General features: G+C 46.1%; 3 protein-coding genes across 8 annotated transcripts in view; all 3 read right to left on the reverse strand.

Annotated features, from left to right (window-relative positions):
• The window catches only part of Non1 (nucleolar GTP-binding protein 1), a 41745-nt gene extending 22484 nt beyond the window's left edge, over window positions 1-19261 (reverse strand). Inside the window, exons 1-6 of the mRNA XM_075693044.1 lie at window positions 19122-19261; window positions 18805-18975; window positions 18608-18711; window positions 17886-17969; window positions 9798-9951; window positions 6296-6538 (exon numbers count right to left, since the gene is read on the reverse strand). Coding sequence (XP_075549159.1) covers window positions 6296-6538; window positions 9798-9951; window positions 17886-17969; window positions 18608-18711; window positions 18805-18975; window positions 19122-19169 — 804 coding nt within the window. The 5' untranslated portion in view covers window positions 19170-19261. The remainder of the gene's footprint in view (window positions 1-6295; window positions 6539-9797; window positions 9952-17885; window positions 17970-18607; window positions 18712-18804; window positions 18976-19121) is intronic.
• Window positions 19262-20738: 1477 nt separating this feature from the next.
• Window positions 20739-24175, reverse strand: LOC142582912 (heat shock 70 kDa protein cognate 4). Of its 2 annotated transcripts, none has more exons than XM_075693042.1 (5): window positions 24019-24175; window positions 23687-23893; window positions 22610-23246; window positions 21136-22048; window positions 20739-21028 (listed from the first exon to the last, which is right to left on the reverse strand). In XM_075693042.1, the coding sequence occupies exons 2-5, from the start codon at window positions 23889-23891 to the stop codon at window positions 20840-20842; spliced, it is 1944 nt and encodes a 647-aa protein (XP_075549157.1). In that variant the 5' UTR covers window positions 23892-23893; window positions 24019-24175; the 3' UTR covers window positions 20739-20839. The 2 variants fall into 2 exon arrangements, with proteins under 2 accessions (XP_075549157.1, XP_075549158.1); XM_075693043.1 differs by lacking the exon at window positions 24019-24175 and adding an exon at window positions 23950-23972.
• Window positions 24176-25119: 944 nt separating this feature from the next.
• LOC142582911 (PHD finger protein 14) overlaps window positions 25120-27261 on the reverse strand; it is a 62497-nt gene continuing 60355 nt past the window's right edge. For all 5 annotated transcript variants that reach the window (XR_012828518.1, XM_075693038.1, XM_075693040.1 and 2 more), the window contains one exon: window positions 25120-25235. Coding sequence is in view for 3 of the 5 variants with exons in the window: in XM_075693038.1 (XP_075549153.1) it covers window positions 25182-25235 (54 nt within the window). In the remaining 2 variants the exon portion in view is untranslated. The remainder of the gene's footprint in view (window positions 25236-27261) is intronic.

Consider the following 27261-nt stretch of genomic DNA (forward strand, 5'->3'; position numbering starts at 1 on the left):
CGTTGCCTTTGTTGCTGCCGAAGTGTCAACTAGCGACAGTGATGAGGACGACACGGAAAGCGATAGCACGGACGATTCAGGCACGACAGTGGCAAAAGCTGTGCATTACGTCAGCCTCATGAATGCAATCGTCGCGACGAGAACAGGGCCACCATGACGTAACTACTCCCAACGGAAAGTATTCCGAACTCCGGCACCCGGCAATGAAAAAGGCGCCCCAGGGCTTCTGCAGCACTACTGCGCGCATCCACGGAGAATACGTAACGCCAACGAGGAATCTGCCATGCAAGTGTTTGCCGAGAAGACAGGGCTGGCTGAGAAGCTGGTACGTTTGATGCCACTTCGTCATGCTAGGCCGCCGCGGCATCAAAAGAAAATAACACTTTTGTCGCGCGAAGTGAATAAATACTGCATGTTTTTTCCCCTTTCATCGCACTCTCTCTGAGTTTCTTTTTCGACAGGTGAGTGGGCGATCTCATGCTATTTCGGTTAAACAGTACAACCGTTTAGTAGGTACCATATTTACACGATTGTAAGCCGACTTGTATGCAAGTCGACCCCCCCATATTGCTTGACCGGAAAAAAAAAAAAGTAAGAGAGCATACCCGAGGGCGCATTCGATAACGAAAATTTATTAGTAGCTGACATGGTCACTGAACTACTCGTCTTCACTAATGCTGCCATCAGCATCGTTGCTGCGGTCCCACAGCGCGTTGTGGTCCAGCGAAATTTCAAATTTGGCAAACGACTGCACCAGGACATCTTCCAGAACAGCAGCCCACACCAAATGCACCCAACCACACACAGCCGTCAGGGAGGCTCTTTTGACAGGTCTGGTTGGCGTAATTTCGCAGTCTTCTGCGAAATTACTCACGGCGGGGCAGAACCTTAAAATTGTTTAAAACCTTAAAATTGGCTTGTTTCACGACCACGTCGCACTTCACTGCCAGGGAACGATCACGCATTTCAGCGATGTACGCCGCAAGCTTAGCCTACAGCTCCAAAAAGCGTCCAGACTTCGGCACGTGGGAAATTTCTCACTTGCCGTCACACAGGTGAAAATTTCGCTTCGCTGTAGTCGCCACTCTCGCACCACCCGTTTAGAAACATCGAAATTGCGGACCGCTGCGCGGTGATTTGTTTCTTCAGCGTAAAGGATGGCAGCCCTCTTGAACGCTGCTGTGAACGAGTGCCGAACGATTAGTGGGCCTAGAGCACTCATGACGACTGGGGAAGCATAGAAATAGCACGTCGCCAGCAGTCAAGTGGAATGCGTCAAACCAATACCAATGCCTTTAAACAGAGAAAGAGAAACCCGCGAGCGGTGTCTGCTCTTCCATGAACTACCAGCCGCCGTTCTGACGTTCTGAGGGTGCCGCCGCAAATGAGAACAGCGGCGCTTCCATCAACTATCGACACCCCCCCATGAGTAGTGTTGCATGCACTGTAAGACTCTCAAAAATGTTGAAAAACCCTTCCGAAAAGCGAACAAACACGCGGGATAGCGAAAAGATACGGGTAGGGCCGTAGAGCAAGCATAAAATTGTAACTACGTTGTAGCTCCCGTTGGTATCGCTTTTTCTGGCGGGGCCATGTTTTGGTTTCGATTGTAAGTCGACCCCCCAACTTCAGACTTTCAAACTTAAAAAATGGGGTCGACTTACAGTCGTGTAAATACGGTACTTTTTCCGAGCTGCAGCCAACTACGATTTAACGAGGTTTCACTGTATAATGAAATTCTCGATATAACGAAGTATTCAAATTTTCATACCATCTCTTGTCCATAAAACACCATGCATTTAGATAGCAAAGTGTGAGTGTAGCCTAGTTGATTATTCATGAATTTGGAAAGTTACCGCAAGCAAAACACGAGACTTGAAGAAAGGGGCAACACGAAGACTTTCTTCAAGTCTCGTGTTTTGCTTGCGGTAACTTCCTAATTTAATGCATTTAGAACCTCAATATAACGAACGAGTGTGTTTCTATGTGATTTCAACATAACAAAATTTCACTGCTGCCTGAAAGGAATGCCGAGACAACAAATGGAAACTTCTGCAAACGCAGATAGTTAAATGAATGAATGACAAGTGGCTGCTTGTAAACGCACCTCTCAAATCGCACACTGCGCAACAAGAGCGACCGCCAAAGTGGAGCCGCATCATGTTCCCTATAAAGTCCAAATGCGATAAGATCTTATCACGCCCCACACACTGGGTGCTTTAGGTGCGAGTGAAAGTGTGCGAGGGTGAAGGAAGAAAGATGGTGACTTCACGCACATGCAAATAATAATATAATATTTGGGGTTTTACGTGCCAAAACCACTTTCTGATTATGAGGCACGCCGTAGTGGAGGACTCCGGAAATTTTGACCACCTGGGGTTCTTTAACGTGCACCTAATCTAAGCACACGGGTGTTTTCGCATTTCGCCCCCATCGAAATGCGGCCGCCGTGGCCGGGATTCGATCCCGCGACCTCGTGCTCAACAGCCCAACACACATGCAAAGGGAAAAAGCGGAAGGGGAGAGAGATCAAGTGAGGGGGAAGAAGGGGGTAAGTTGGTGCACATCTCGATTTCTGGCATGCGTCTGGGCTGTGGCTGCGCATGGCTAAGCGCGGCTGAGTGCATATGCAGCTGTTGCCGTGTGTGCACAGAGTAGGCCTACTGAGATGGTGTGGCCCCTTGTAAGCTGTCTTCCCGCACGTTTAGCATTGGAGGTTACATAATCTTGAGTTTCGGTGACCAATTGGAACCAGAGGCAGATGAAGCATGTGCTCCCCGCTGCCGGCACTGTTCCTGATGGCATCGTCCCAGTGCAGGCGACGCTATCTGCCGCAGGGACGGAGTGCACGCGAAAGCCTGGCTGACTTCGCTTAATTTGTGCTGCCAATGTGAAGACATCGCCGACGTATGTGGCATGAAACCGTATCATTCGTTGCTGACTCCCAAATTTATCAAAATGAATTGTTTTCTCATTCAAATTTGCTTTCTTTAATTGCCTGATAATTTTGAAAATTCTGTGGCCTCTTTCCGTGTAAGAAAAACTGATTGGTGTCTGTACTTGTTGGCATAAAAGGTCAAATTTCAATACAAAGAAATTTCGATTTAACAAAAGAAATTGCCGATTTTACCAACTTATTGAGATTTAACTGTACTTGTTCTTCTGGCCACAAGTTCACCCAATAAAGAGTTCATTTCATGAGTCACAGTTGTGCCAGTGTCTGGTTTCTCACCGTCACTACAATTGACGATATTCATTTTCCACGACACTCAAGGCAGCCAAGTTATGCCGCCTGACATTATCAACCACATGAAGGGACTGCATTGTGAACATTTTATAATGGTGCCAACTGGCCACAACATCAACTGAACAGGTTTGGTGCAATGTTCTAACACTTCAATGCCAGCAAAGCACAATTCATATTATTTCCCACGAACACACCCAGCTCCATAAGAAGCCAGTCTCTCCAAGGAACAGTGTTACGCTACATGGTGAAAGCTAATGCCATTGGCAATTTGTAATATATCGAATAAGAGGGCATGTAAGCAATTCTAGCCAAACTGTAGACTTATGCTATAACTGCTTCTGAAGATCTATTAAAACTTCAAGCAAATATTAACTCCATTTTATAATGCAACTCATCACATCTTAAAGGAGCCTTGAAACACTTCATAGAAACAATCATAGAATTGCCTCACTATTGAAGGAAGTCATCTCACAAATCTTGAGTTGCAAACAATTTTTTTTTTAATCCTTCAACTATAAGTGGTATTATTGCACCGATACCTGGCTTTCTCTCTTTTTGTCTCTGCTAGTGCAATGGAAGTTACATCCCAGAGAAGCCAAGAAGGCAGAGCCCTGGCTAAAAAGTTGAGTTTCACGGCAGCGAAAAGGCTCGTGGCAGCACCTCCATGGCGGCCGCAGAAGACTACTCTACACAGCACGCCACTGCCATCTCGAAGGCCATGCGCGACTGACACAACTACATGCAGTGAAAAGATTCAATTATTTTTCTGTCTTTTTTAGATTGCAGACATGCATATTTTTCCTTTACCTAACTATCGTATTTACTCTAATCTAACGCACACTTTTTTCTGATAAAACGGGTCCAAACATTGCGTGCACATTAGAATTGAGCATGACTAACTCTGCGTTACCATATCGCCATCAGCATTTCAAAATGGCCATCTTGTATGCGCTTCGAGCCCAGCTGCAGTAGGCACTGCACCGTGGCTTAGGTTAGTCCACCGTCCGTATTACCGTTTTCTGCCTTTTATCTATCAGTATCTTCCGGAAGCGCCGACTGCGAAGGCACGCCAAGTTCAACACGATGCCACAATTAAAAGGAAAGTGATCATGTGTGCGGAGATGGACGAAAATCGGGCCGCATCACAGGCATTCGGAGTACCCAAAACTTGCGTGTGGGACTGGCGCAAACAGGAGAGGCGTTCTACTCTGGCAGCTGCGCGGCTCCTATCTTGAAAGCGATCTGCATTGGCGACAAGTCTACGCATCTTGGCGCACCATGCTGTCTTCTCATCGCTTAGTTCGCATTGAAGCATGAGGGCGCATAAAGGTCAATTCGCTCATTCCTGCTGCTGCGCTTCATCACTCCAGCGTCTTGATAAAAAGTTTTTGAGGTCATTGAGTGAGATGTGTTCATGTTTGCTTGTGCGTGCATGGCACCATGCTTGTTAGTTTAGTTAGCAAGCGAATGTTTGGAAGTTTATACGGCCAATAAAACTACTAACCTTACTTGTCATATGGTGGTCAACTAATTTGCTATCGTAATCGATGCTTCACCTTTCAGGCGAAACTGAAACTTTTTTTTATTCGTCACAACTTTAGTGCATTTGGAGTAAATCTTTGTTTTTCCAAATGAAAGAAAGTTGCATTTGTGCACTAAAGAATGAGTTGCGCGGTAGTGTAAAGGACTTTTCTTTCTTTAGACCACTGCAAATGGGTGCGCGTTACAATCGAGGGCACATCAGAACCGAGTAAGCACAGTAAATATTAGCAATTACCTATGTATTACTGAGAATGCTCTCGTGATTATGAAATCAGCCAATAGCATTGGTGGGTCCAGCTGCTTTCGATGGCACAAATTTCACAGCAACCCTTCTCATTCCAAATGTTATCCCTTTCAGCGTCAATTACGTAAATATATGGCGCTGCAAACAAGTCCAAAATGGTCGATTCCGCATATTTACAGTGCCATCTGTACGTTTAAAAAGCGCGCCAATTTCCTAACCTTTTGTCTCCTGGCATGTGCTGCCACTATATAGGAATACAGGAAATATTTTTATCGTGCCTCCCTGTCTCGGTTTTCATTGTATGGTTTGTTTTAGAGCTAGTTTGTTTGCTCCAGTGTGTCTATATACTACCAAGCTTCTTGCTGTTCAATGCCGCATTTTTCATTGAAACAATTTACCGCTGTTAGCAGTGGCGTCGACTCCACCTTTGTAATCCTCGCCAATGTCTTTGGAGAACGGAAAACACGGCACGTTGCATAATGCTGGTTCTTGAAAGTCAACTTCGCCCCAATACAGCTGTTTTACGCAGTGAAGCATACCAAAAGTTCGAGGGGGCAATTGTCACGGGACATGTCTCCTTTTATTATACACGCAGGCACCTGCAGCCTCTTATCACAGTACGAGCATTGATACACCTAATAACTGACTGTAATTTGTGAATAAATCTTGTGGAACTTCTCACTCGGTACGCATCCAAGTTGTCACGGAAATATTACCCTTGATATGTTCGTACCTATGACAACATTGGACATAGGACATGAGGTCATGGGCACTTCCTAGTCTGATGGCCATGTGCATGAAATGTAGGTTTACAGGCGGTCAGATGACAACTACCAGGAACACCTACCAAAATTGTATGTACGCTTACTGGATGGACCATCATAAACATCAGAGCTGACGTCATGAAGTCAAGGTTGCACATGCTATAGCTACACTTAATGAGAATGCACATCCAGCTGCATGAAGAGCAAACATAAAATTCCTTAGTAGCCTTGACCATCACAAAATGTCAAGTAGGTATTATTTTAATGATGCAAAACAAAAGCAACATCCTGTAAACAAATTTTCCAAGGTGCTGTAAATTTTAAAACAATAAAACTTATTTCACTAATTAAATTAGTTTTTTGGGCTGCCCAATCACTCGGACACATTAGTGATATACTATTGTGTATGTCTGAAAAAATAGGTTGGCAACAGTACATGTAAGTTTTGCAGAACTCTAGAGAAAGAAACTCAGCAACATCAATGACTCTGCACCGTACCTGCTCTTCAATGGTGTGTCCACACTGTTCCGAGAGGTCCATGAGGTACAGAACACATGCCCGTATGTGGGCGAGAGCTGTAATAGCCTGCATCTCAATGGTGTTGCGGTCTTCCAGTGAGTGATCCAAGATTCCCGGCGTGTCAATCACCTGCCAGCGGATGTACTTGTAGTCCGTGTGCCCCACATAGAGTGACTTTGTTGTGAATGCGTACGGCTGCACCTCCACATCAGCACGTGTGATCTGCCCAGATGAGAGATACAGTCAGATCAAATCAGCTATCTATATACCCAGACTGCGAGCAAGCGTTGCAACACTAGCAGTTTAAAAAAATAACAAATCTGCGGTATTACATGCCAAAACCGCAATATGATTATGAAGTACACCCTAGTGGGGGACCTAAAATTCACTTTTAATACTCGAGGTTCCTAATACCCCTGTCAAGCGGGCAAGTTAAGTGCACTTCGGGACCTTGAGTGACACTTTAGGCTACACGGTGCTAAACAGAAAAACAGAGTGCGCTCGCACTAAAAAAGAAGAAAGGAAAAGACGACAGACAAAAACCATGTTTTTTGAAGACGTAGATTAAGATTTAAAAAAAAAAAGACTTCTAAAGAGCTATTGCTTTAGCTGTATTATAAATAAAAAACGATTGTAATGTATATTTACTCAACAAAAAAACAAAAGTATTTTTATCATAAGAGTGTGGCAAGTCAAGGCCGGCCAAGACGAATGCCTAGCCAATCCAGAACAAGATGGTGGCATGCGACGAGGCGGCATTTGCTCCTGCTAGAACAGAATATCGGCGAGTTGTGCTCCGATTATTTTGTTAAAAGTTGTTCAACAGCTAGAATTAACTTCTGTGTCCTTTTACTAGGCATTACATTTTGTACCGTTGAAACCGACGCTACGTACTCGACCAGCAAAATGCATTCCGTGAACGCACTCCAACCGGAGTGCACTCTTCTGCAAGTACATTCAGCTTACGACATTTAGATTTGGGAAAGTGCACTTAAAACCAAGTGCGCTCTCCGTAAGTGCACTTAACTTGCCCGCTTGACAGGGTTATTAAAGGGCACAGCGGTGATTCTTCAATGCCAACGAATTTCAATGAAATTCGCTGGGCACATTCCTCTGCCCACTTTCGTCGTGTCCTTAAAAACAAAAGCAGGTTTGAGAGTTGAGCAGATTTCTTACAAATGAATTTTGACATTTCCTTTGAACCACTTGCCTGCTCCTCAGCTACTGGCCATATTGCGTTATGATGTCAACGGTGGCATACACAAAGCATGCTGGGAATGAATGGCAGACGACAGCATCAAGAAGCCAGCGATCGTGAGCTAGTGTTTGCTGTGAGATATTGGTGTCATGAGAAGTTAAGTTTTTTATGGAAAGGCAAATGATTGGTGGCAAGTGGTGTTGCGCTGTTGGCTGCACAAACTTCAACACTCACCAGCCACGCACATAATTTGAGCCTATGTTAACTGCGTTCAGCCAAGGTTAAGCTTATCACAGTCGCCAAGTTCATGCGGCTGTATTACCGGTGGACCTGAGTGACTGACCTGATGCTGATTAGAATGACGTCATTAGAGTGAAGAAAACTGCTTTTGTAGTTCATTTTTGACCGTATGGATTTGAAATAAACTAATTCTACATTTCTTACAGTGCACACACAAATCAACACAGGTATGTTGCCGTCCTCAAAGGCTGCCAGTCGTGCTTGCCGGCACTTCCCTAAATCAAATGTGACAACACACATGGGTGTACATTTTTACGTATTGTTATGCTGACTCATTATTTATCTTCCAAGTTGCACCAGTTGCCTCTTATCCCGAATGGGCAACAAGCAGAGACCCTTTCGATAAAGCAGTTTAAACAACAGCCTCATTCAGCTGCCAATGGTGTCAGCACTGGTATCAGCATTTCTGCTAGAAAGCAATGTGTTCTCTAAATGAACAATCATACATTCGAAGTCTTAAGCATGTCTACATTATGGAATATGTGAATTGGGTGCGTGAAAAGAGTACAAAGAATAAGTAGGCGGCATACGGTTTCCTGCTTGCTGCTTTTGAACGAGTCCGGTTGCTCATACAAGCGCGACTCGGGAGTGATGCGACAGCGCTTACATGCACAAAATCTGTGTGTTTTGGTATGTTCTGACATTATTTGATATTGACGTAATAGTTGTGCGGAAACTCGCTAGGCGGAGAAAAGTAATTAATTAAGAGAAAATGAGACATCCACTCAATCGTAGCAATTCCTACAAAGGAAGCCCATATAGGTTCCTCGAAAGAAAAGCCTCGCAGTTCGAGAAAAATTTGTCCTAGTCCGAGAGTCGGACCCAGGACCACCGCCTCTCCGGGGCAGCCGCTCTACCATCTGAGCTAATCAGGCAGCTAGCAGATGGCAGGGTGAAGTCGAATTTGTCAACAACTCGAAGCAAAGGCAAGAGTTTGACATAATAGTTCTGCGGAAACCCGCAAGGCAGAGAGAAATAATTAAGAGCGGCTGCCCCAGAAAGGCGGTGGTCCCAGGTTTGAGCCCCGACCGCGACAAATTTTTTTTAAACTGTGAGGCTTTTCTTTCAAGGAACCCGTATGGGCTTCCTTTGTAGCAATTGCTATGATTGGGTGGATGACTAATTTTCCCTCAATTATTTGATAAGATTGATTGTGCGACTTGCATTATAATTCAAGCGAACGATGAGTGGTCACTGTACCATGCCGATGTAAACAAATGCATGAGTCGGTGCTTTGGACACTAGGGGGCATTCTTTCAAGGAACTGTGCACTCTAATTCTACATACAAATGGGGAAAGCAACACGCCACAACATCTTATACGGAGTATGTGAAACACTTTCTTGCGGGCAGCAAAACACTTAAAATAGCAAGCAGCATGTAGTATCAGACCATTGGTTAGGGCTAATCTTGGTCTTCATGTTTCAGGCAATGTTTTGCGCCGAGTGCTGGCTCTCGTGGTGGCAGGTGGAATGCAAATGTCGATTCATGGCTATTGGATTCATCAGAAGCGTAGCTATCCCTATTTGTCATCGCCGAAGAGCTGGTGCAGCTGACACTGCCACCTAAAGTCTGAAGACATTGTGACAATGGTCTGGCCCAGTCATAAATCAGCTAAGTATCTGCTCTTAACCGGTTTCGTTGTCAGTGCTGGTGGGACCAGCATACCTTGTGCGCCTTCCCCGCTGGTGCGTTGCTCGTGACGTCACACGACGACGTTCACTCAGCTGCTCAGTGAGGTTCCAGTTTCATTTTTGCACTTTCCTAATCTTTGCTTTCTATTGACAGACACGTGACAAGGGGGAGTTGCTCTTAACATACACCTAAATCTATATACACAAGTGTTCCTTGCATTTCTCGAGCTCAGCAGACCAAGGCCATAGCCACTAAGCTACCATGGCAGGCACTGTCTAAGTAACAGTTTACTGCATAGGAAGGCCAGTCAAACTACACTGTTTGGTAATAGTGCTTAATTGATCCTCACCTTGTTGATGAAGCTTGACTTGCCCACATTGGGGAACCCACATATCAGCAATGTCCTGGTGTTGGGGTCAATGGATGGCAGACGAGAAAGGTGCTGCCTGACCTGCTCCAGGTATTGCAGGCTCTGGCTTTGTCTCTTCATGATGGTTGCCATCCTACAGGAAACCAAGCACTTCACAGCCGTGCCTCACAAGAGCTAGAACTTGCATAAATTGTAATTTCAATGTGTAAATTTCAAGACTGGCTAGGCGGCTGTCTTCAGCGCATTTTGGGTAGGGGTGTGCGAATAATGATTTTCGAAATCAAATAAAGTAGTGCCACAAGTTAATTGAATACTTTTCGAGTAGGTTTTAAATAACGAAGAGCCATTATCACAATTAATATAGCATGATGTTCACATCCCAGTATTCTTACAGTTAACAAGTTTCCATCATTACATAGTGTGTTATGAAGCATTGCTTATCTAAAGCACAAATGGAACATTAGGACTAAAAAAGTTTTCTTGCATGCCCAAGGCTCTGCTGATAGCGCAAATGATCGTTGTACAGCCTGTAAAGCACGACTAGATAAGTGATATAGCCTGCTCCACCGCATGCAAGTTTGCATGTTTTATGTCTAACTATGCCTTTGGGAAATATACCATTCTTTTGCTCTAATTTTATGTTTATTTGACAGTTGACATTTTGAAATATCCGAAAGATATTCACATTTACAAAGAGTGCCTGCTAGATTCGAAGATAGAATTAAGTAAAACACTATTCAATTAGTTATTCGAGGTTCAGAAATATTTGCACATCCCCAATTTATAAAGCAAAGATTGACCTTAGTTTTCTTTCTTTTGTTAAAAGCGAATCCCCAAAAGTAAGTTTGGTAAATTTTTTTAAATGCTCCCCAGTTTTAATTAATAACACTTATATTTCTGTCCATACCTTGTATAGCTGATGGTATCAAAAATGAAAGAAGAGTGGGGAGGGTTCAAAGCAACATTGAGGGGAATGCCAAAGAGAATACCATTCATGATTTTTCAAGTGAATTTGAGGGGGAAGTTTAGAAGAACCTCTCCTCAAACTCACCCCTATAGATGAATCCTTTTATTCTCACCTCCCTGCCTTTTTACATTAAGGGCTAAGCTAGTTTGTCATGGCACAAGCCCACCATGCTGCTTTACCATAATTGCTTCTTGATCTGGTAAAGGCCAACTGCAACAAAATTTAACTTTGGCTGGATTGGTAATAAACAAGAAGCACATACTATTGAAGCAATTTTTGCAAATCCGCAGGGCTGGTAACTGTGCAATCTTCTTATTAGAAGCTCTTAAATAGCACGGTACATGAATCCAGATAACCACACTGATGGATAGATGGTCTATCGTACTGGCTAAAATGGGCCCTGTTTTTCTCACTAAACGTGGATTTATATTTTTTAATTATTCACTAAAAGTCACGATAGATTACCTTTGGTGCCCTATGCGGCAAAAACAAAGATACCTAAGTGACCTATCACGTGACTTTTTACTAGCGTACATGGTTTCTGGTTCTTTTATTAGTATTGAAATGCAATACCCTTTTTTTTAAAAGCTTTTCTAACATACAATTTGCAGATAAGCCTTCATTTGTAACAAGTAGAAAAGTGGCGGCACTTTCGCTTAATGTTTTGGATGAGTTGGCTTGGCTCGTCTATTGACAGAATAATGACACGGGGGACCATCCAGCCATGGCATAGGTGTGTACATAGAGTTTCTCACTACATTACCTAGAGGGAAATCTGGCGCTGCTGCGCTGTGGTATGCATGGGAATGCCGGTATATTGTGACTTCGGATTGGCATCGTTCTCGTAGAGACAGGACACCTTCGCTTGGCAAGTACCGTTCCGTCTGTCACAATGATTCATTTTCTACTAAAACAGCATGTAAAACGCTGTTTTAGCTTTATTATTAAGCGAAAACATGTTTCGTTTAACTATGAGAACTTGTTATTGTGTGTACGACTACATGTTACGTAAAATGTATCAGCGGGCCGCTAAAGTTGGAGGACAGACGACAAGGTTTGCGCTCGCTTTGAAACAGTTGGGCGTCTGTTCTTGCTTTTCTTCGCTTGGTCATGCATTGTGGGTGAGTAAAGATGTAATATGGGTGAATGGAAACATTTTATGAAGATTTTATTTTGAGAACGCGTTATTTGCGTAGCCATATCCACATTTTAGACGAAGCCTCTTACAACACCAGCCAACACGAGCCTCGCAGACACATATACCGTCATTCCCATGACGGCACAGTGCCCCCTGTTACGACTTTGAGGTGGTCCCGTAGCGCTCGTCACCCGTTTCGTGACAGAGCGTTGGTAGCGAAGACTCCGAGTCAGGCGTCGGTGAGAATAACAAAAGGGACTTTATACACTATATACAGGTCATTATACAGGACATGAAGGGATCGGCACTGGGGCCGAGAGCTCACAGCAAACGCGACTGTTCTCGCACGGCGACGTCCGGCGAAAACGCGTGACACATCTCACTCCAGTCGAGAGCGGCACTCTGCTCCCGGTGGGTCGGCGGATCCGGTTTTCCAGGCGGCGCGCCGCGGCTTATAAGCCGCGGCGCGCCGCCAGAAACCATTGTCACTCAAACGGCCCAATACAAAGTGAGCACTCGACAGTCGTCGGAGGGGGTCCAACCAGCGACCACGCTGGTCACCCCGTTCAAAACTGGCGGGCGCGGTGACCTCCAGGGAAGGGGAGGTACGGCGCCGGGCTGTCTGGCACTTGGCGACACGTTTGAACATGTTGCCCGCCGATGCTTCTCCGGAGGACACCACTGCCTGACGGCTCAGCATCTTGACTTGTCAAGGGAGAATTAGGGCGCTGTGCCTTTCGGCGCAGCCCCGGGTTTCTCCAAAGGGCGCTCGCAGGAAAATTCTCGATCTTGCAGATTCGGAATCCGGGCTTGTGGTAATGGCACAACAGCATCCCCGCCCTCAGATAAGGCGCCGGGAAGACGAGCTGCCTCCACGTGGCTCGGATGCCAGGCGCGCATGTTCGTCAGGCTCGTCCAAGTTTACGTCCAGTGTCGGGACGCCAGGTCACTTCACGTGCCCAGGTCCCACTCGCCAGGACAGGAGCTCGGCTCACCGCGTTGTCGCCAAGGCACCTCAACCAGCTCCGCTCGGGTCGTTCCTAAGCCCTTGCTTCTCGCCACTGGTCCCGGTTGGTCGTTCTGCAGCTTGCAAAACCGACCGGCAAAAGGCAACACCCAACACGAACAAGTGCCCTCTGTCTCCCGTCAAACACCAGACAAGGCTATAATCCAAATCAACCTAACTGAATTGCTATCCCCCTTTTTGCTCCCGCTGCAACAAGAGGCAGGTGTACGATCCAGTATACAAGGCTCAAACAACCCTTTTTCAAATGACAACACACCAAAAGATCAGGACCAATTAATAATCAGCAATAACAATGACAAATAGAATGGTCCCCTTGAAATCACTTGGACTGAAAACATACTACTGAGGAAGCAAATGAGATCATTCATTTTTCCCGGCGATATTTTCGCGGAATCCGAAGCTGCTTATATTTGCGACCCTGCTTATCCGTGTAGCGGCGGTACAATAAGCCAGATTCCTTGCCAAATGAAACCCACTTTTTTTCCACTCCCCGTTTGACGCTCTTCCTCAGATCGGCTAGTGAACAGTCTTCCTGTTGCTCGCGAATCAGAGTTTCTCTTTCAACTGCCGCCTGCTCCTGCCAGCTGGCGGAAACCGGAGCGAGTGTGGAGCCCGCGTCGCCTAATTGCGGCGTCGCGTCTACATCGCGGCTAGCACTGCACGCGTCACTCCCACTCACTTCCAGGACCCGCTCGCCTAGGCCAGCCTCCGGGCTCTGCCTCTCCCGTGACTGCTCGCCACTCAAGTTACCTTGATCAGTCCGTGTGCCGCACCGCCTTTCGCTCACCGACGCAAAGTCAAGTTCCCTCGACAGCGGGAGTGCTTTGGATCGCGTGAGCGCCATGTACGCCACATCGGCAAAGAATGATTTGCCCTGATCCTTCAGCAGCTGCTCCGAGTTATTTGAGAAGAGGTAGGAAAAGTGCTCCGGGAGGGCGGCTGACACAGCGGCTTCGGTGTTAAGTTTCCCAAACTCTCCTTCAATGATAACCGTTGCGATCGGTAAACAGACACTCTCCTCCTCGGCCACTTGCCGTATCCTAGCGCACTCTCCCGTAAGATCACTCGAGGAGACGAAAGACGGGTGAACAACGTCCATAGTTGCTGCAGAGTCCCGAAGCGCACGGCACTTCTTACCGTTTATCTTAATTTCCTGCACATAGGGCTCCAATAGACGTATGTTTTTGTGAGTTTCCTGTATTGTTGCAAAAGCAATTCTCTCTGGGCAGCTTGCAGCGATGTGCCCTTGCTTTTTGCAATTGTAGCAGGTTAACGGTTTCCGTTTTTCAAAAGAACGCGTCGTATCGTTTCGCTGTTTCGGACCATCGTCATCATTCTGAGATGCATTCTGTCCTTCCCTTAGTTTCTTTGGGAAGGGACTCGTCTTCCCGAAACTCGCGACGCGTGATTTGCTTCCGTTCATCGGGCTTCCCGGAAAACCCATCTCTCCTATCTGCTTTTTCTACGCGCACTGCCTTGCTGTGCAAGCTGCGGCGGGTGTAATACTCTTCCGCTAACTCTGCTGCCTTGTTTAGGTTAACCTCCTTTAGCCTATCTTGCAGCCAGAGCCTGACATCCTCATCAATGCAACGGTAGAACTGCTCCAACGCGATGCATTCGACGATTTTGTCGCGGTCGTCGTAAACCTCTTCGCCCTTCAGCCATTCCACCAGATCGGCTTTTAGACGAAACGCGAAGTCAACATTCGACTCCTTGCCCTTTTTTGCATACCGGAACCTCTGCCGGAAAGCTTCGGGCGACAATTTGTACTTCCGCAGTAGCGCTTCTTTCACATCACTGTAGCTCTCAAACGCCTCTTTCGATAAGCAAGTTATTACGTCTGATGCCTCCCCAGGAAGCAAGGCTAACAGATTCTGTGCCCAGAGGGATCGCTCAATGCTATTCCGTTCGCACACGTGCTCAAATTTCACGAGGTATTTGGCCATATCCTCTCCGACGACAAAGGGTGGAAGTTGATCGCGTATTCTTGGAACGTTAGAAGTGAGACTAGGCGCCGGCGAGCTGTTTCGAGTCTCCAACTCTTTCATTTTAAGCTCGTGCTCGCGACGTTCCCTTTCTGCCTGCAACTCCCGACGTTCCTTTTCTGCCTGCAACTCCCGACGTTCCTTTTCTGCCTGCAACTCCCGACGTTCCTTTTCTGCCTGCCACTCCCGACGTTCCTTTTCTTTCCTTTCCTCTTCGCAATGTTCCTTCTCCCTCTTTTCCTCCTCGCGACGTTCCTTTTCTTTCCTTTCCTCCTCGCAACGTTCCTTCTCCTCCCTTTCCCGACGTTCATTGATACCCGCCAAGGCCTCTGCGGCTTCCTCAGCCGTTACGTCCCCAGTCCTCATGACCTCAAGGATCGCATTCTTTCTTTTGGTTGAGCCCAACTCAATGCCCAACTCCTCACAAATTTCGAGAAGTTCCTTCACCTTGTACTTCTCCATCGTTCACACTGTCCTCCTGCTGTTTACCCTTTTTGAATATACCTGCCGTACGCTACTATAATGCTACTAGTAAGACATATGCAAGTATTTCACACACTGCCCTGTTTACCCCCTCAGCATCCCCTGGTTTTCAAAACACTCTTACTAGGCTTGAAACACACAAGGTTATCACAATGCAACACCAAATCCTTCCCTAAGCTACTATAACCTGTGTCAGAGAAAGTCTGGTGTTTGAGGTAAACTTCAGGCACTCACCGCGCCGAGGTAGCTGATGCCGGTCAATCCCGTAGCTGCCATCCACTGTTACGACTTTGAGGTGGTCCCGTAGCGCTCGTCACCCGTTTCGTGACAGAGCGTTGGTAGCGAAGACTCCAAGTCAGGCGTCGGTGAGAATAACAAAAGGGACTTTATACACTATATACAGATCATTATACAGGACATGAAGGGATCGGCACTGGGGCCGAGAGCTCACAGCAAACGCGACTGTTCTCGCACGGCGACGTCCGGCGAAAACGCGTGACACATCTCACTCCAGTCGAGAGCGGCACTCTGCTCCCGGTGGGTCGGCGGATCCGGTTTTCCAGGCGGCGCGCCGCGGCTTATAAGCCCCCAGAAACCATTGTCACTCAAACGGCCCAATACAAAGTGAGCACTCGACGGTCGTCGGAGGGGGTCCAACCAGCGACCACGCTGGTCACCCCGTTCAAAACTGGCGGGCGCGGTGACCTCCAGGGAAGGGGAGGTACGGCGCCGGGCTGTCTGGCACTTGGCGACACGTTTGAACATGTTGCCCGCCGATGCTTCTCCGGAGGACACCACTGCCTGACGGCTCAGCATCTTGACTTGTCAAGGGAGAATTAGGGCGCTGTGCCTTTCGGCGCAGCCCCGGGTTTGTCCAAAGGGCGCTCGCAGGAAAATTCTCCATCTTGCAGATTCGGAATCCGGGCTTGTGGTAATGGCACAACACTCCTTAAGAAGCTCCCATAGACGGTAGCGCCAGATTACCCTCTAGATGTTATAGTGAGAAACTTTATGGGTGTGTACTTGGGGAAAATCATGGTACAAATATAAGAAAGGTTTGTACACCAACGCAAACTTATTGTACCAGCTTTTTACTTCCAAAAGCGGCTGAAAAGGTCAAAATATAGGTAGTTAACCACAGTTGCACTTATTCTTGTGAAAGCAGAAGCAGAGGCAGGCCAATGACATCACTCACTTGTCAGCATTGCTGAAGGAGGGAGTCTTTCTTTTTTAGAGGCTGCTCAGATTTTAAAAAATTCTTACAAATATCCACGCGCATTTAGAAGTAACCGCTGCAGGTGTAAACACTGCTGAGTGTGAGCTTTTCATTGCACCATAAAAAAACTGGGTCCTTAAAAATCAGTTGTCAGTCCCCTTAAGCGGGAAACGTGTGCACCTGGCGGTGAGAGCATACGAGGTTTGTTAGAAAAGTATCCAAGCTTTTTTTTTTTTTTTGCCAACACCTGATGGTCATGAAACAAGCGCATTTGCATCAGCCGACCTTGAACTTTCGTGTGCATGCGAAAATTTTTTCCCGCCTGCTGACAGCGTCAGTCGCTGGGACGCAGCGTTTGAGTGAGGTAGCGCGCAGTGCTCTCGTCGGTTTTTTATTGCAAGGAAAATGGCGCAGCAACTGGAGCAACGCTACTGCATCGAATTTTGCCAGAAAGTGGGCGACAGCATCCAGCATCCCTCGTATTACGCATCCAGACCTCGTATTATGAAGTCCCAACATGTCGCCTCCAAGAATTTTCAGTGCTCTGGTAGCCCCGCTACCATGCTGAGAAATCATGCATTTTAAGTGATGTGTCACTTTCCTGCAAGCCGTAAGGGCAGTTTTTTTTTCTTCTGCAGTTTGGGTATCAAAAAAGGACATTTTTATAATGTTATCGTGACACATCTACTCATATTTCAAAAGTAAATTTTTTTACAGAAGCTCTTCTGTGTTTACAATATCCAAAATTAGCCTTTTTACAGGGTTCAAAGATTTTTTGCAGTTGGTTGTTAAGGAAAACTACTACCAGCTTACTTTGCAGCAGCATAATAAAACTTGACATGAAACAGGTCTATTTCAGACGTATGGTTGATGCACTGTAAGTCAGCTGCAATGTGGTGCTACAATCGCATTAATGTCAGTTTGTGGTTGCACAGCCTTGCTTCAGCAGTTGTTTGTGTTACTTTTGGGCATGCTTTCGACTACATAAAGCATACTTCTCTTTCAGTGTCCCGACAGTAGATGCATAGAATTTATGTGAAGTCAGCTATCACTGGCATCCAAGTACACACTGTGCACATTTTGATCGCACAGGACAAGCTCCACATTGCAATGCAGTGGGCACCCAATTACAGCATCCCAGTTTACACTTTCTTAGCAGCAATACTATTTTTAAATAGTCACCAGTCACCTAAACACACTAGTTATTCATATGTCTGCCCTGCCCATTTGCTCATACTACTGTATATTCACCTCCCAAGAGCAGCCCTCTTCAACTGCTTGCATCTGTAGAGGGAGTCGCCATACTTCAGCAACCGGACATAGTCCCTTGCAACGCTGCAAAAAAGCACACAATACAGTGCTGTCAGCAATCAAAAGTGTTGTTTGATAGATGACATCTCCTAATATGCACCGAAGCACTGCAATACAACTGAGGACAGTGGACGAGCACAAAAAGTTGGACTATTTGGTATGGCGTTGACATTACACATCACAAACGCCGCACGATAAAAAGCAACGGTAAATAATCATGGGTAAACAGAGCAACGCAAACACGGGCAAGAGCTGAGGAAATTTAAATAAATAAACAAATAAAAATGACGGAACAGGGGCTTAAAATATGGCTTTATCAACTTGCACAAATGTCAGTTTTGTTAAACAGTAACTGAGGCGGCGCGGGCGCTCGCTACCTACCAAAGGATTAGAACCGGACCCAGATCTGATTTGGCGAGATTCAAAACAATATAATGCAAAATAATAATATAACGACTTTATAACAATGTTAACTCAACAGATGAGCAGATTCACAAAATCACATCGCCACTTTGCAGTGCGGAACACAATCATGCATGTACGAAGGGGACCGACTTTATTCTGATCTGTTGGATTTTTTCGCCCTTCGCTCGCAAGGATAGACCTGCTTGCTACCATATACAAGTGACAAGTGAAAATCTACACAACAGAGACAAACTTACTTGTCGATCAGATGAAGGGCCGTGTTTATTTGGCCTAATGACAGCTTGTAATGATCCTTGTCATACAGGACATTCATCAAGTCAGCATAAAATGGATGAATATCCTACACAAAAAGGACGAAAACGAATTTCTCAACACGGACACAGTACATGGCACCAGTGAGGGATAAACATATATCACCTAGAAACACTCTTACATCGAGCTTTGGGAAGTCGGACAGCAGCTTGCTCAGGCGGTCGTGGAAGTTCTGTTGCGTGAACTTCACCTTGCGCATGTAGAACTGTCGGATCCGAGATATCTTGTAGTGCCGATGAACGACAGTGGGAGTTTTCCTTTGAGTCTTCGACAGAGTTATGTCTATAAAGTCCTGGGGGGAAAAGATTGAACCATGACGAAAGTCAATACGAAGGCCTACCGCTGCACAACTTCAGGCTGAAAACTTGGGCTAAGAAGGCCCAAGACAACGCAGCCAGCGAAATAAGAAGAGAGAGAGGTGAGAAGTCGTTTACTTACTTTGGCAGTTGGGACCACTTCTATCTTTTTAAAGTTATACTGTGCCATTTTGTCAAAAATATGGGGTCCACGTGCAGTACACACCACACTTCGTCAACACCCCAAATGAAAAGAAAACAAACGCAAAAAGCAAAATGACGTCATGCAAGACGTCATAACAATGATGCCGATGACTGTCTGCTGCTATGCCCTGCTGCATGGAGGAAAGCATCTCCATGCACTGACATTTAAGTACATCTGTCGAGCAAATGACAAATAATCTGCTCATTAATAACATTTTGTGAATATTTAAAAATTTTACATGTAATTTTAATTAGCGTGTCACGTCTTTTTTTTTTCTGTGCAGTACTTGCATCATGTTCCGCAGATTTAACGATGTACCGCGATGAAAGATGAAAGAAAATGTGCAAGTGGATGCAGAAAGTCCTTTGCTGTGCTGTGAAACATTGTTCGAATGAAGTTCAACACTCGTGGAGGCTTTTCGCTGCGGTACCCTTGAGTTTGTGACGTGCTGGATTTATTAAAATTACTTCACGTGTGATGAGCGCAGGGGGGTGCTAAAATACGTAGTTTTGTGCGTGTGCAGCGTGCCAGTCGTGGTGGCTTTGCAGTTACCACTCATGTAGGTTGTAGCTGTGTATGTGAGCCAATCTGAGCTGCAGTCACACTGGCGTGGACAACGTTATTTCTAGGGCACCTGGCTTGCCCAGCTTGCCACTGACGCCGGAATGAGTCATAGCTAACACAAGGCTATCAGTGCACGCATGATAAGGGCCTGATTCAGAGCTTGCTTCCATGCCGTAGGATCTCCGCAGCATTTTGCGTTTTTTTTTTTTTTTTTCATGCGCATGGCCGTGTTGCGATAGACTTTTACAGTATTCAACTATTTGGGAGGATTAGAGCGCACTTGCGCTATGGTGTTTTTGATCAGTGTCGATAAACACGCGTGGCTTTTAGAGAATAAAATTTAGTTTGAAGTTAGCGCTCGTCCTGTCTGGTGTTCCTTTCCTCGCGAGTTATGCAGTACTATGCAAATATGTAGCCTCACTACATCGGCCAAATTTCAGCTCTTAGACGAGAACACGGCTGCAACAAATATTTGAATTCTGGCTCAGCAGTGCAGCCTGGTAACGCACAGTTCAAACAGGCACGCGTTTAACACCAATTTCATACTGCTTTGTCTAGGCGGTATAGTACCTGTCAGCGCCTTTTGCGATTTACATTATCAAATCTATTCATGATGTGGCTTCACGTTTCACATAAAATTGCGCAGCCCTACGTTAAAGGCCCCTACAATCAAGGTCGTCCGCGCCCACTCACTCTGTTTCGGATTCGCAACAGCGCGATCTCCAGCGAAATGTAGAGTAACTGCTCTGCACAGGCTGCTTCACTTGTATAAAGCACATTCTAAACGCTACCCATTCGCCAATGCCTCGGTCCCATGCCGCAGCGGCAGTCAGCCGCTTTAAAAACAGCCGCTCACTGCCACGAGACTTAATTGTTGAAACAAAAGAAGTGAACTTTAAACATTGTTCTACACCTTTATTAACAAACATTATGTACACATGCACTTATGCATCCTTTATATAAACGCGCATGGAATGCCTAACAAAAAGGCCAGTTAACACAAAAGCTTTTATTGGTCAAATGAACACTGAAAAGTAAAAGGACTCTTGTGGACATGTACAATTTCAATGAACAGTTTTTTTTTTTTTAACTTAGTCGACCTCCTCAATCGTTGGCCCACTTCCGGCACCTCCACCAGGCGCTGCACCGGCACCAGCAGCTCCTGCACCAGGGAAGCCACCAGCAGGCATGCCACCTGCTTGGTACAGCTTAGTGATGACAGGGTTGCAGATCTGCTCCAACTCCTTCTGCCGGTGCTCGTATTCTTCCTTTTCGGCCAACTGAAAATAAGCATGGCATTCATGAAGGCATGCCAACACCTCATGATCACAAGGAACTGGACCATTGTACATATGCATTTCCAGATATCAAAGAAAATCAAACTTACTTGGTTGGAGTCAAGCCATTTGATGGTCTCCTGCACCTTGTCCAGTATCTTCTGACGGTCTTCATCGGATATCTTATCCTTGAGCTTCTCATCCTCAACTGTGGACTTGACATTGAAGGAGTAGCTTTCCAGGGCATTCTTGGCAGAAATCCTAGTCTTCTGCTTGTCATCCTCGTCCTTGTATTTCTCGGCATCCTTGACCATCCTTTCAATCTCCTCCTTTGACAGGCGACCTTTATCATTCGTGATGGTGATCTTGTTCTCCTTACCAGTGCTCTTGTCCACAGCAGAAACGTTGAGGATGCCGTTGGCATCAATGTCAAAAGTGACCTCGATCTGTGGCACACCGCGGGGTGCAGGAGGAATGCCAGTGAGCTCAAACTTGCCAAGCAAGTTGTTGTCTTTCGTCATGGCCCGTTCACCCTCAAACACCTGGATGAGCACACCAGGCTGGTTGTCGGAGTAGGTTGTGAAGGTCTGTGTCTGGCGAGTGGGAATGGTTGTGTTGCGCTTAATGAGAACAGTCATGACTCCACCAGCTGTCTCGATACCAAGCGACAGAGGTGTGACGTCCAGCAGCAGCAGATCCTGGACTTGTTCAGATTTGTCACCGATGAGAATAGCAGCCTGGACAGCAGCACCGTATGCCACTGCCTCATCAGGATTGATGGACTTATTCAACTCTTTGCCATTAAAGAAGTCCTGCAAGAGTTTCTGGATCTTGGGGATACGTGTTGAGCCGCCAACAAGGACGATGTCATGAACCTGAGACTTGTCGAGCTTGGCATCACGCAGAGCCTTTTCCACGGGCTCCAGGGTGCTACGGAAGAGGTCAGCGTTCAGCTCCTCAAAGCGGGCACGAGTGATGGTGGAGTAGAAGTCCACGCCCTCAAACAGGGAGTCGATCTCAATACTGCAGAAAAAAAAAAAAAAAAAGAATTAGCACAATTAGCTGAGCATAAAGATGGCACTAGTTGGTGCTGAATGCAAAAAGTGGACAAGCAGGCAATGGCAAATGCTGGTTCATTAAAGCTAGGATCTATGGCTTGCTAGAACTTCCAACATTCAGAGTTGAAAAATCCCTCTTAAACATGTGAAACAGCAGAAGACTCCAGATCACTGTGCTGACAGTGCCCTGGTGCAGTGAAGCTTTACCATAACAGCAACGTGCTGCTGTTTCAGTATGCACTGGAGTGCAAAATATGTATTTGCACTTACAATGAGAGTGGTGCCTCCCCATGTAACAGTTGCAATTTTCCTCCTTTCTGCCCTCCCTCACCGGTTGACATGACTTAAGCCTCCGTATCGCCAGTATCAGCCACTCGGCGACGGGTGATAAGATGCGATTGCTGAATAATGCGACACCAAGTCGAAGGTGGGTCTAGCAACAACTGTACTCTGGCCGCAGCATAGTGCCACGGAACAATGCTTTACATATGCGACGCATTTCATGCGAAACAAAACGAACACGAACCTCGCCTGAGTGCTCGAAGACAGCGTTCTCTTGGCCCTCTCACAGGCAGTCCTGAGTCGACGGAGGGCCCTCTTGTTCACTGTGAGGTCTTTCTTGTGCTTGCGCTTGAACTCCTGGACGAAGTGGTTCACCATGCGGTTGTCGAAGTCCTCGCCGCCCAAGTGGGTGTCACCGGCCGTGGACTTCACCTCGAAGATGCCGTCCTCGATGGTAAGAATGGACACATCGAACGTGCCGCCGCCCAAGTCGAAGATGAGCACGTTGCGCTCGCCCGTGCCCTTCTTATCAAGGCCGTAGGCGATGGCGGCCGCGGTTGGCTCGTTGATGATTCGGAGGACGTTCAGGCCGGCAATGGTGCCAGCGTCCTTCGTGGCCTGCCGCTGTGAGTCGTTGAAGTAGGCGGGTACAGTGACCACCGCGTTCGTGACTGTCTTGCCCAGGTACGCCTCGGCGATTTCTTTCATCTTGATCAGGACCATAGACGAGATCTCTTCGGGGAAGAAAGACTTGGTCTCGCCCTTGTACTCGACCTGGATCTTTGGTTTGCCGCCATCGCTGATGACCTCGAATGGCCAATGCTTCATGTCACTCTGGACATTAGGGTCGTCAAAGCGTCGCCCGATCAGACGTTTGGCGTCTGCAAAGAACGGCCTTCCGTTAGTCATCACAACAGCGACGCGAAACTGGGAGAGGCTAACACGCAATGCTTACAAGAACGCGACATGGGTAAGAATTCTAAACGAACGCAACACCACGTAACAAATAAAAATGCGCAAAAACAAAAGCAACAGCTTGTTTGGAGGCCGACTGGCAAGATGGTTATGAAAGAACCATGCTGCTAATTTTCCACCATATTATGTAGCACACCTTGAACAGCTCTGAATGCGAAATGAGGCATAAAGGCTTGCCACGAGGTGTGCACGAAAGAGGCGCCGGCACCGCGGCACTTCCCGCCACGCTAAGCCTATCTGCTCATTTCGCCGGTACTGCAGGGTAGTCAGCATACCGCCAAAAACCAGCTGAAGTGTAAATGAACGAATGATTTTTGACAGTTCAATCACAGTGAAAGACACTCACCGAACACCGTGTTGTTGGGGTTCATGGCCACTTGGTTCTTCGCCGCGTCTCCAATGAGTCGCTCGGTGTCCGTGAACGCGACATAGCTCGGCGTGGTACGATTTCCTTGGTCGTTGGCGATGATTTCGACCTTCCCGTGCTGGAAGACTCCAACGCAGGAGTAGGTCGTTCCAAGATCAATACCAATAGCGGGCACCTTCGCCATGCCTGCAACGATGGGCGACACAAGGGAACGAAATTGTTAAGGGCGTTTCCAAGCTCACCTTCGCTGTGCAAGGCGAAAACGGGCGCCAAACTTTTCCGCAGTCACGATAACAACGTCGATTACCCACCTGTGTCCCAAATCCGCACTCAAGAATAAATATATGTACAACTGTGCTCGATGGACAAACACGCTATCTGTTCGGCACGAGTAATTCTCACTACACAAAAAAGGCGACCAGTCAGTTTTATGCGGCTGGGATATGACGTCACGTAGAATCTTCTAGACGGCGCCCTCTCAACCAATCGTAGCTTGCCGTGTCTGCGGCCGCATGGTGGGGGAAATATTCCTCCTTGCCTGTTTTGCCATAGTGGACCCACCAGGGACACAAAAATTACACCCACGTGACCAAGTGCTTTTCCCCCAGCCCGTGCTCCAGCCGTTCCAAATAACACATTTAGAGGTGGCGCTGCACTCGTCGTTGTCGAGAGCCGAATTGGCTCACTAACTGTACGTGCTACATGGTAGCGTTCGGTGCGCCTCTCGAAACGGCAGGAACGTTCTAGAAGCAGCCGTGCGGCGTTGTTTGAGCGTTTTATTATTTTTTTTCCCGCGGGATCTGCCCCAAGGCCGCTTACCGTATCGTCAGAAAGGGACGAGTGTATGCGAAGGAAAAGTGCAACTCAATTAAAGGCAGTTTTAAGCACCGTTTCGCACGCAGAAAGCATATTTGCTCCTGTACCGGCCGGCGTAAAACGGAACGCGTCATTGTTTTTTTCGTTTTTTGTGCAGCGTTCGGTTCAGCGTTGTGGCTTGTCCTGGCGTCGTCTCGTGCATGGCCTGCGAGGTTTAATCAGTTTGACAGAAAACGAGGAACTGCTTTTTACTTTCTTGTATGGGCGCGTATGCACTCCTACTTGCCTTACATAGTACATCGCGCTACCGCCGTCAACTTGAGGGGGCGGGGACGCGTTTACAACCACGTGGCTAGCAGCTACGAGTGGCTGTTCCCCTGCAACCAAAGCCTGAGCCTGCTATTTCTGTAATGGCGAAACCGAGCCGTCTATGACGTGAGCGATTATGGGTGCAACTGAATGGCTCGCTTACGCGCTCGACGCAAAAGAATTGGCCTTTTTTTTTTTTTTACACTTCGTATACTGTTTTATTCACGCTTGTCAGAAACACCTTTTGACAACGGTACAAAATGAGGGATGGTGACGCGGTCTGAGTCATGGCAGCAACTTGATGTCAGCAGTGATCGAAGAAAATGCTGCGATGGAAGGAGGAATGACGCTAATATCCAAAGTGACTGGCCAGTATTCTTCTTTTTCTCGAGTCCTCTTCATCCTGCGAGAATACAATAGGTGCATGCTTCACTATAACGAAACATAAATTAACAGCACTGAGCCCATTCACCTTGTCAGCTACATTTTATCCTAGGAAAGTAAGTTTATAGCTTTAACGAGCACATAAAGCTATAAAGTGCACCCAAAGGAACTAACACTAAACTGCATTCATTCAAGCATATCACACATACTCTCTTGCTAGTACTCTTGCAAATATACCATTTTTTATACATTCAGAACACCCACACATAGCTCGTCCTGGTGGGCAAGTATTTTTCCTTTTGGCAAGCCTATCTTTGCCCTAGGTATCAGAAAGGCACCTTTGGGTGCTTGCATTGAGGCAAAGTAATTTTCCGTGAGTCAGGTTTTTCACAGTAATATTTTTAGCCTACGAGCCAATCACTAGGTGAACTGCATCAGATTTGTGTACAGCATAAAATGGGAGGCAAAAACCTGGAGAAGCTACTGTGCATGATTCATTTGTTGCTTCATATGTTTATCATTCTTAGTTGCACAAATACTGCAGGTTTTCACACATGCACATAAGCCTCGTAAACCTGGCTATGAAAAAAATAAAGCGTTTATTTTGCTGAAGTATCTAGGCTACAATACCATATCAATTATGTGCCGTGTGCCCACTTTATGAAAGAATTCTGTTATCTTTTGAGTTCACAGCTCAAAAAACTAACATGGACAGGTATATCTCTACACGGCCCTGTGCAAGTCATTAGCAGCATTGTCTTGAAATTTTGATTGCTTCTTCAATCATAGTTGGCTAAGACTGACTGCTGAGACCAACTTGTATACTGACATTTTTTGACGTATGAAAAGACATAGTGATGCTGTGGGCTGTTCTGGCTATGACAGACATGGTGCAAGTAGGTAAAAAAAAAAAAAAAATGATAGGCATGTCTTTTCTTAAGACTGTGGAAGTGTTTATTGTTGTTAGGACATTTATTAAAATAATAATAAAGGGTTTCCACCCTCAGGAAGTGGATTGATCAGGTCAGGAGGAAGTGTTTAATCACATATGTAAAACAAAGTTCCATGAAATTTTACCGTATATATGCTGACATGTGAGTTGCAGTCACCCACATTAATGATTTTGACAAACTGGTGCAGGTTCCATGAGCTTATGTTAACACGGGCGTTTTCAAACTGCAATTACTGATGTGCAATAGTGTGACTGATTTTTTAAAAAAATTTGTGGCAAGTTGATGTCGCCATGTACAAAAAGCAAGGAAAATGATTGTGCAACTACAGCCAAGCGATAGTGATTCCCATGTAACCAAATCTAAAATTGTCTATACCTTGCCCAATCCTGCTTCCTAGTTACTTGCGTAACAACCTGGCACTAGTAGGCAGCTTTAACCCATGCATCCATGTTCAGGAATGCATGAAACACAGAAATGCTCTCGCATGTCTGCCAGTGGGCCAACCTGAATGAAGCTTGCTGCATTTCACAGAAAAGAAAAATAAGTTATAGCGAGTGTTAGGAGCACATCTGTCATTAAGTATTCAATGTCTTTTTTTTTTTATTATTGCACAAAACTGAAAAGATCTGGCTGCTGATCTGGCTACAACTCTGGGGGGGGGGAGAGGGAGGGGGTGTAGCAAGGGCATTCTGTAAACTGCATATTTTAAGGCATTTAAAGAGGGAAAAAAAAAAGCATGTGCTACCGTGCCCTGATGTATACCAATGATTTGTGAATAGTACATTAGCAAATTCAGATGAATTACTTAACAAGTTCATGTAAAGTGCAAACTAATACATCAGATTTGTATCCTTTATGCACTCTAAGATGCAGTTTACAGAATTGAAATTTGTTTTTGTTGAGTGTGCAGAGAGTTGAAGCATAAATTTCTCTAATATTTCAACCAAAATATATGGGTATAAACACTAAATATACTTCCAGCAGTCACTAAAGCTTAATGCAGCACAAAATAGAGATATCAATTTAAGCTAGATTAATTGATTACACTTCCAAAATGCCAAACAGGTCCGCTCTAGCATCAGTGGAAGTTTG

Source organism: Dermacentor variabilis, chromosome 5 (genome assembly GCF_050947875.1).
Source record: "Dermacentor variabilis isolate Ectoservices chromosome 5, ASM5094787v1, whole genome shotgun sequence".
Classification (NCBI taxonomy): Eukaryota; Metazoa; Arthropoda; class Arachnida; order Ixodida; family Ixodidae; genus Dermacentor; species Dermacentor variabilis.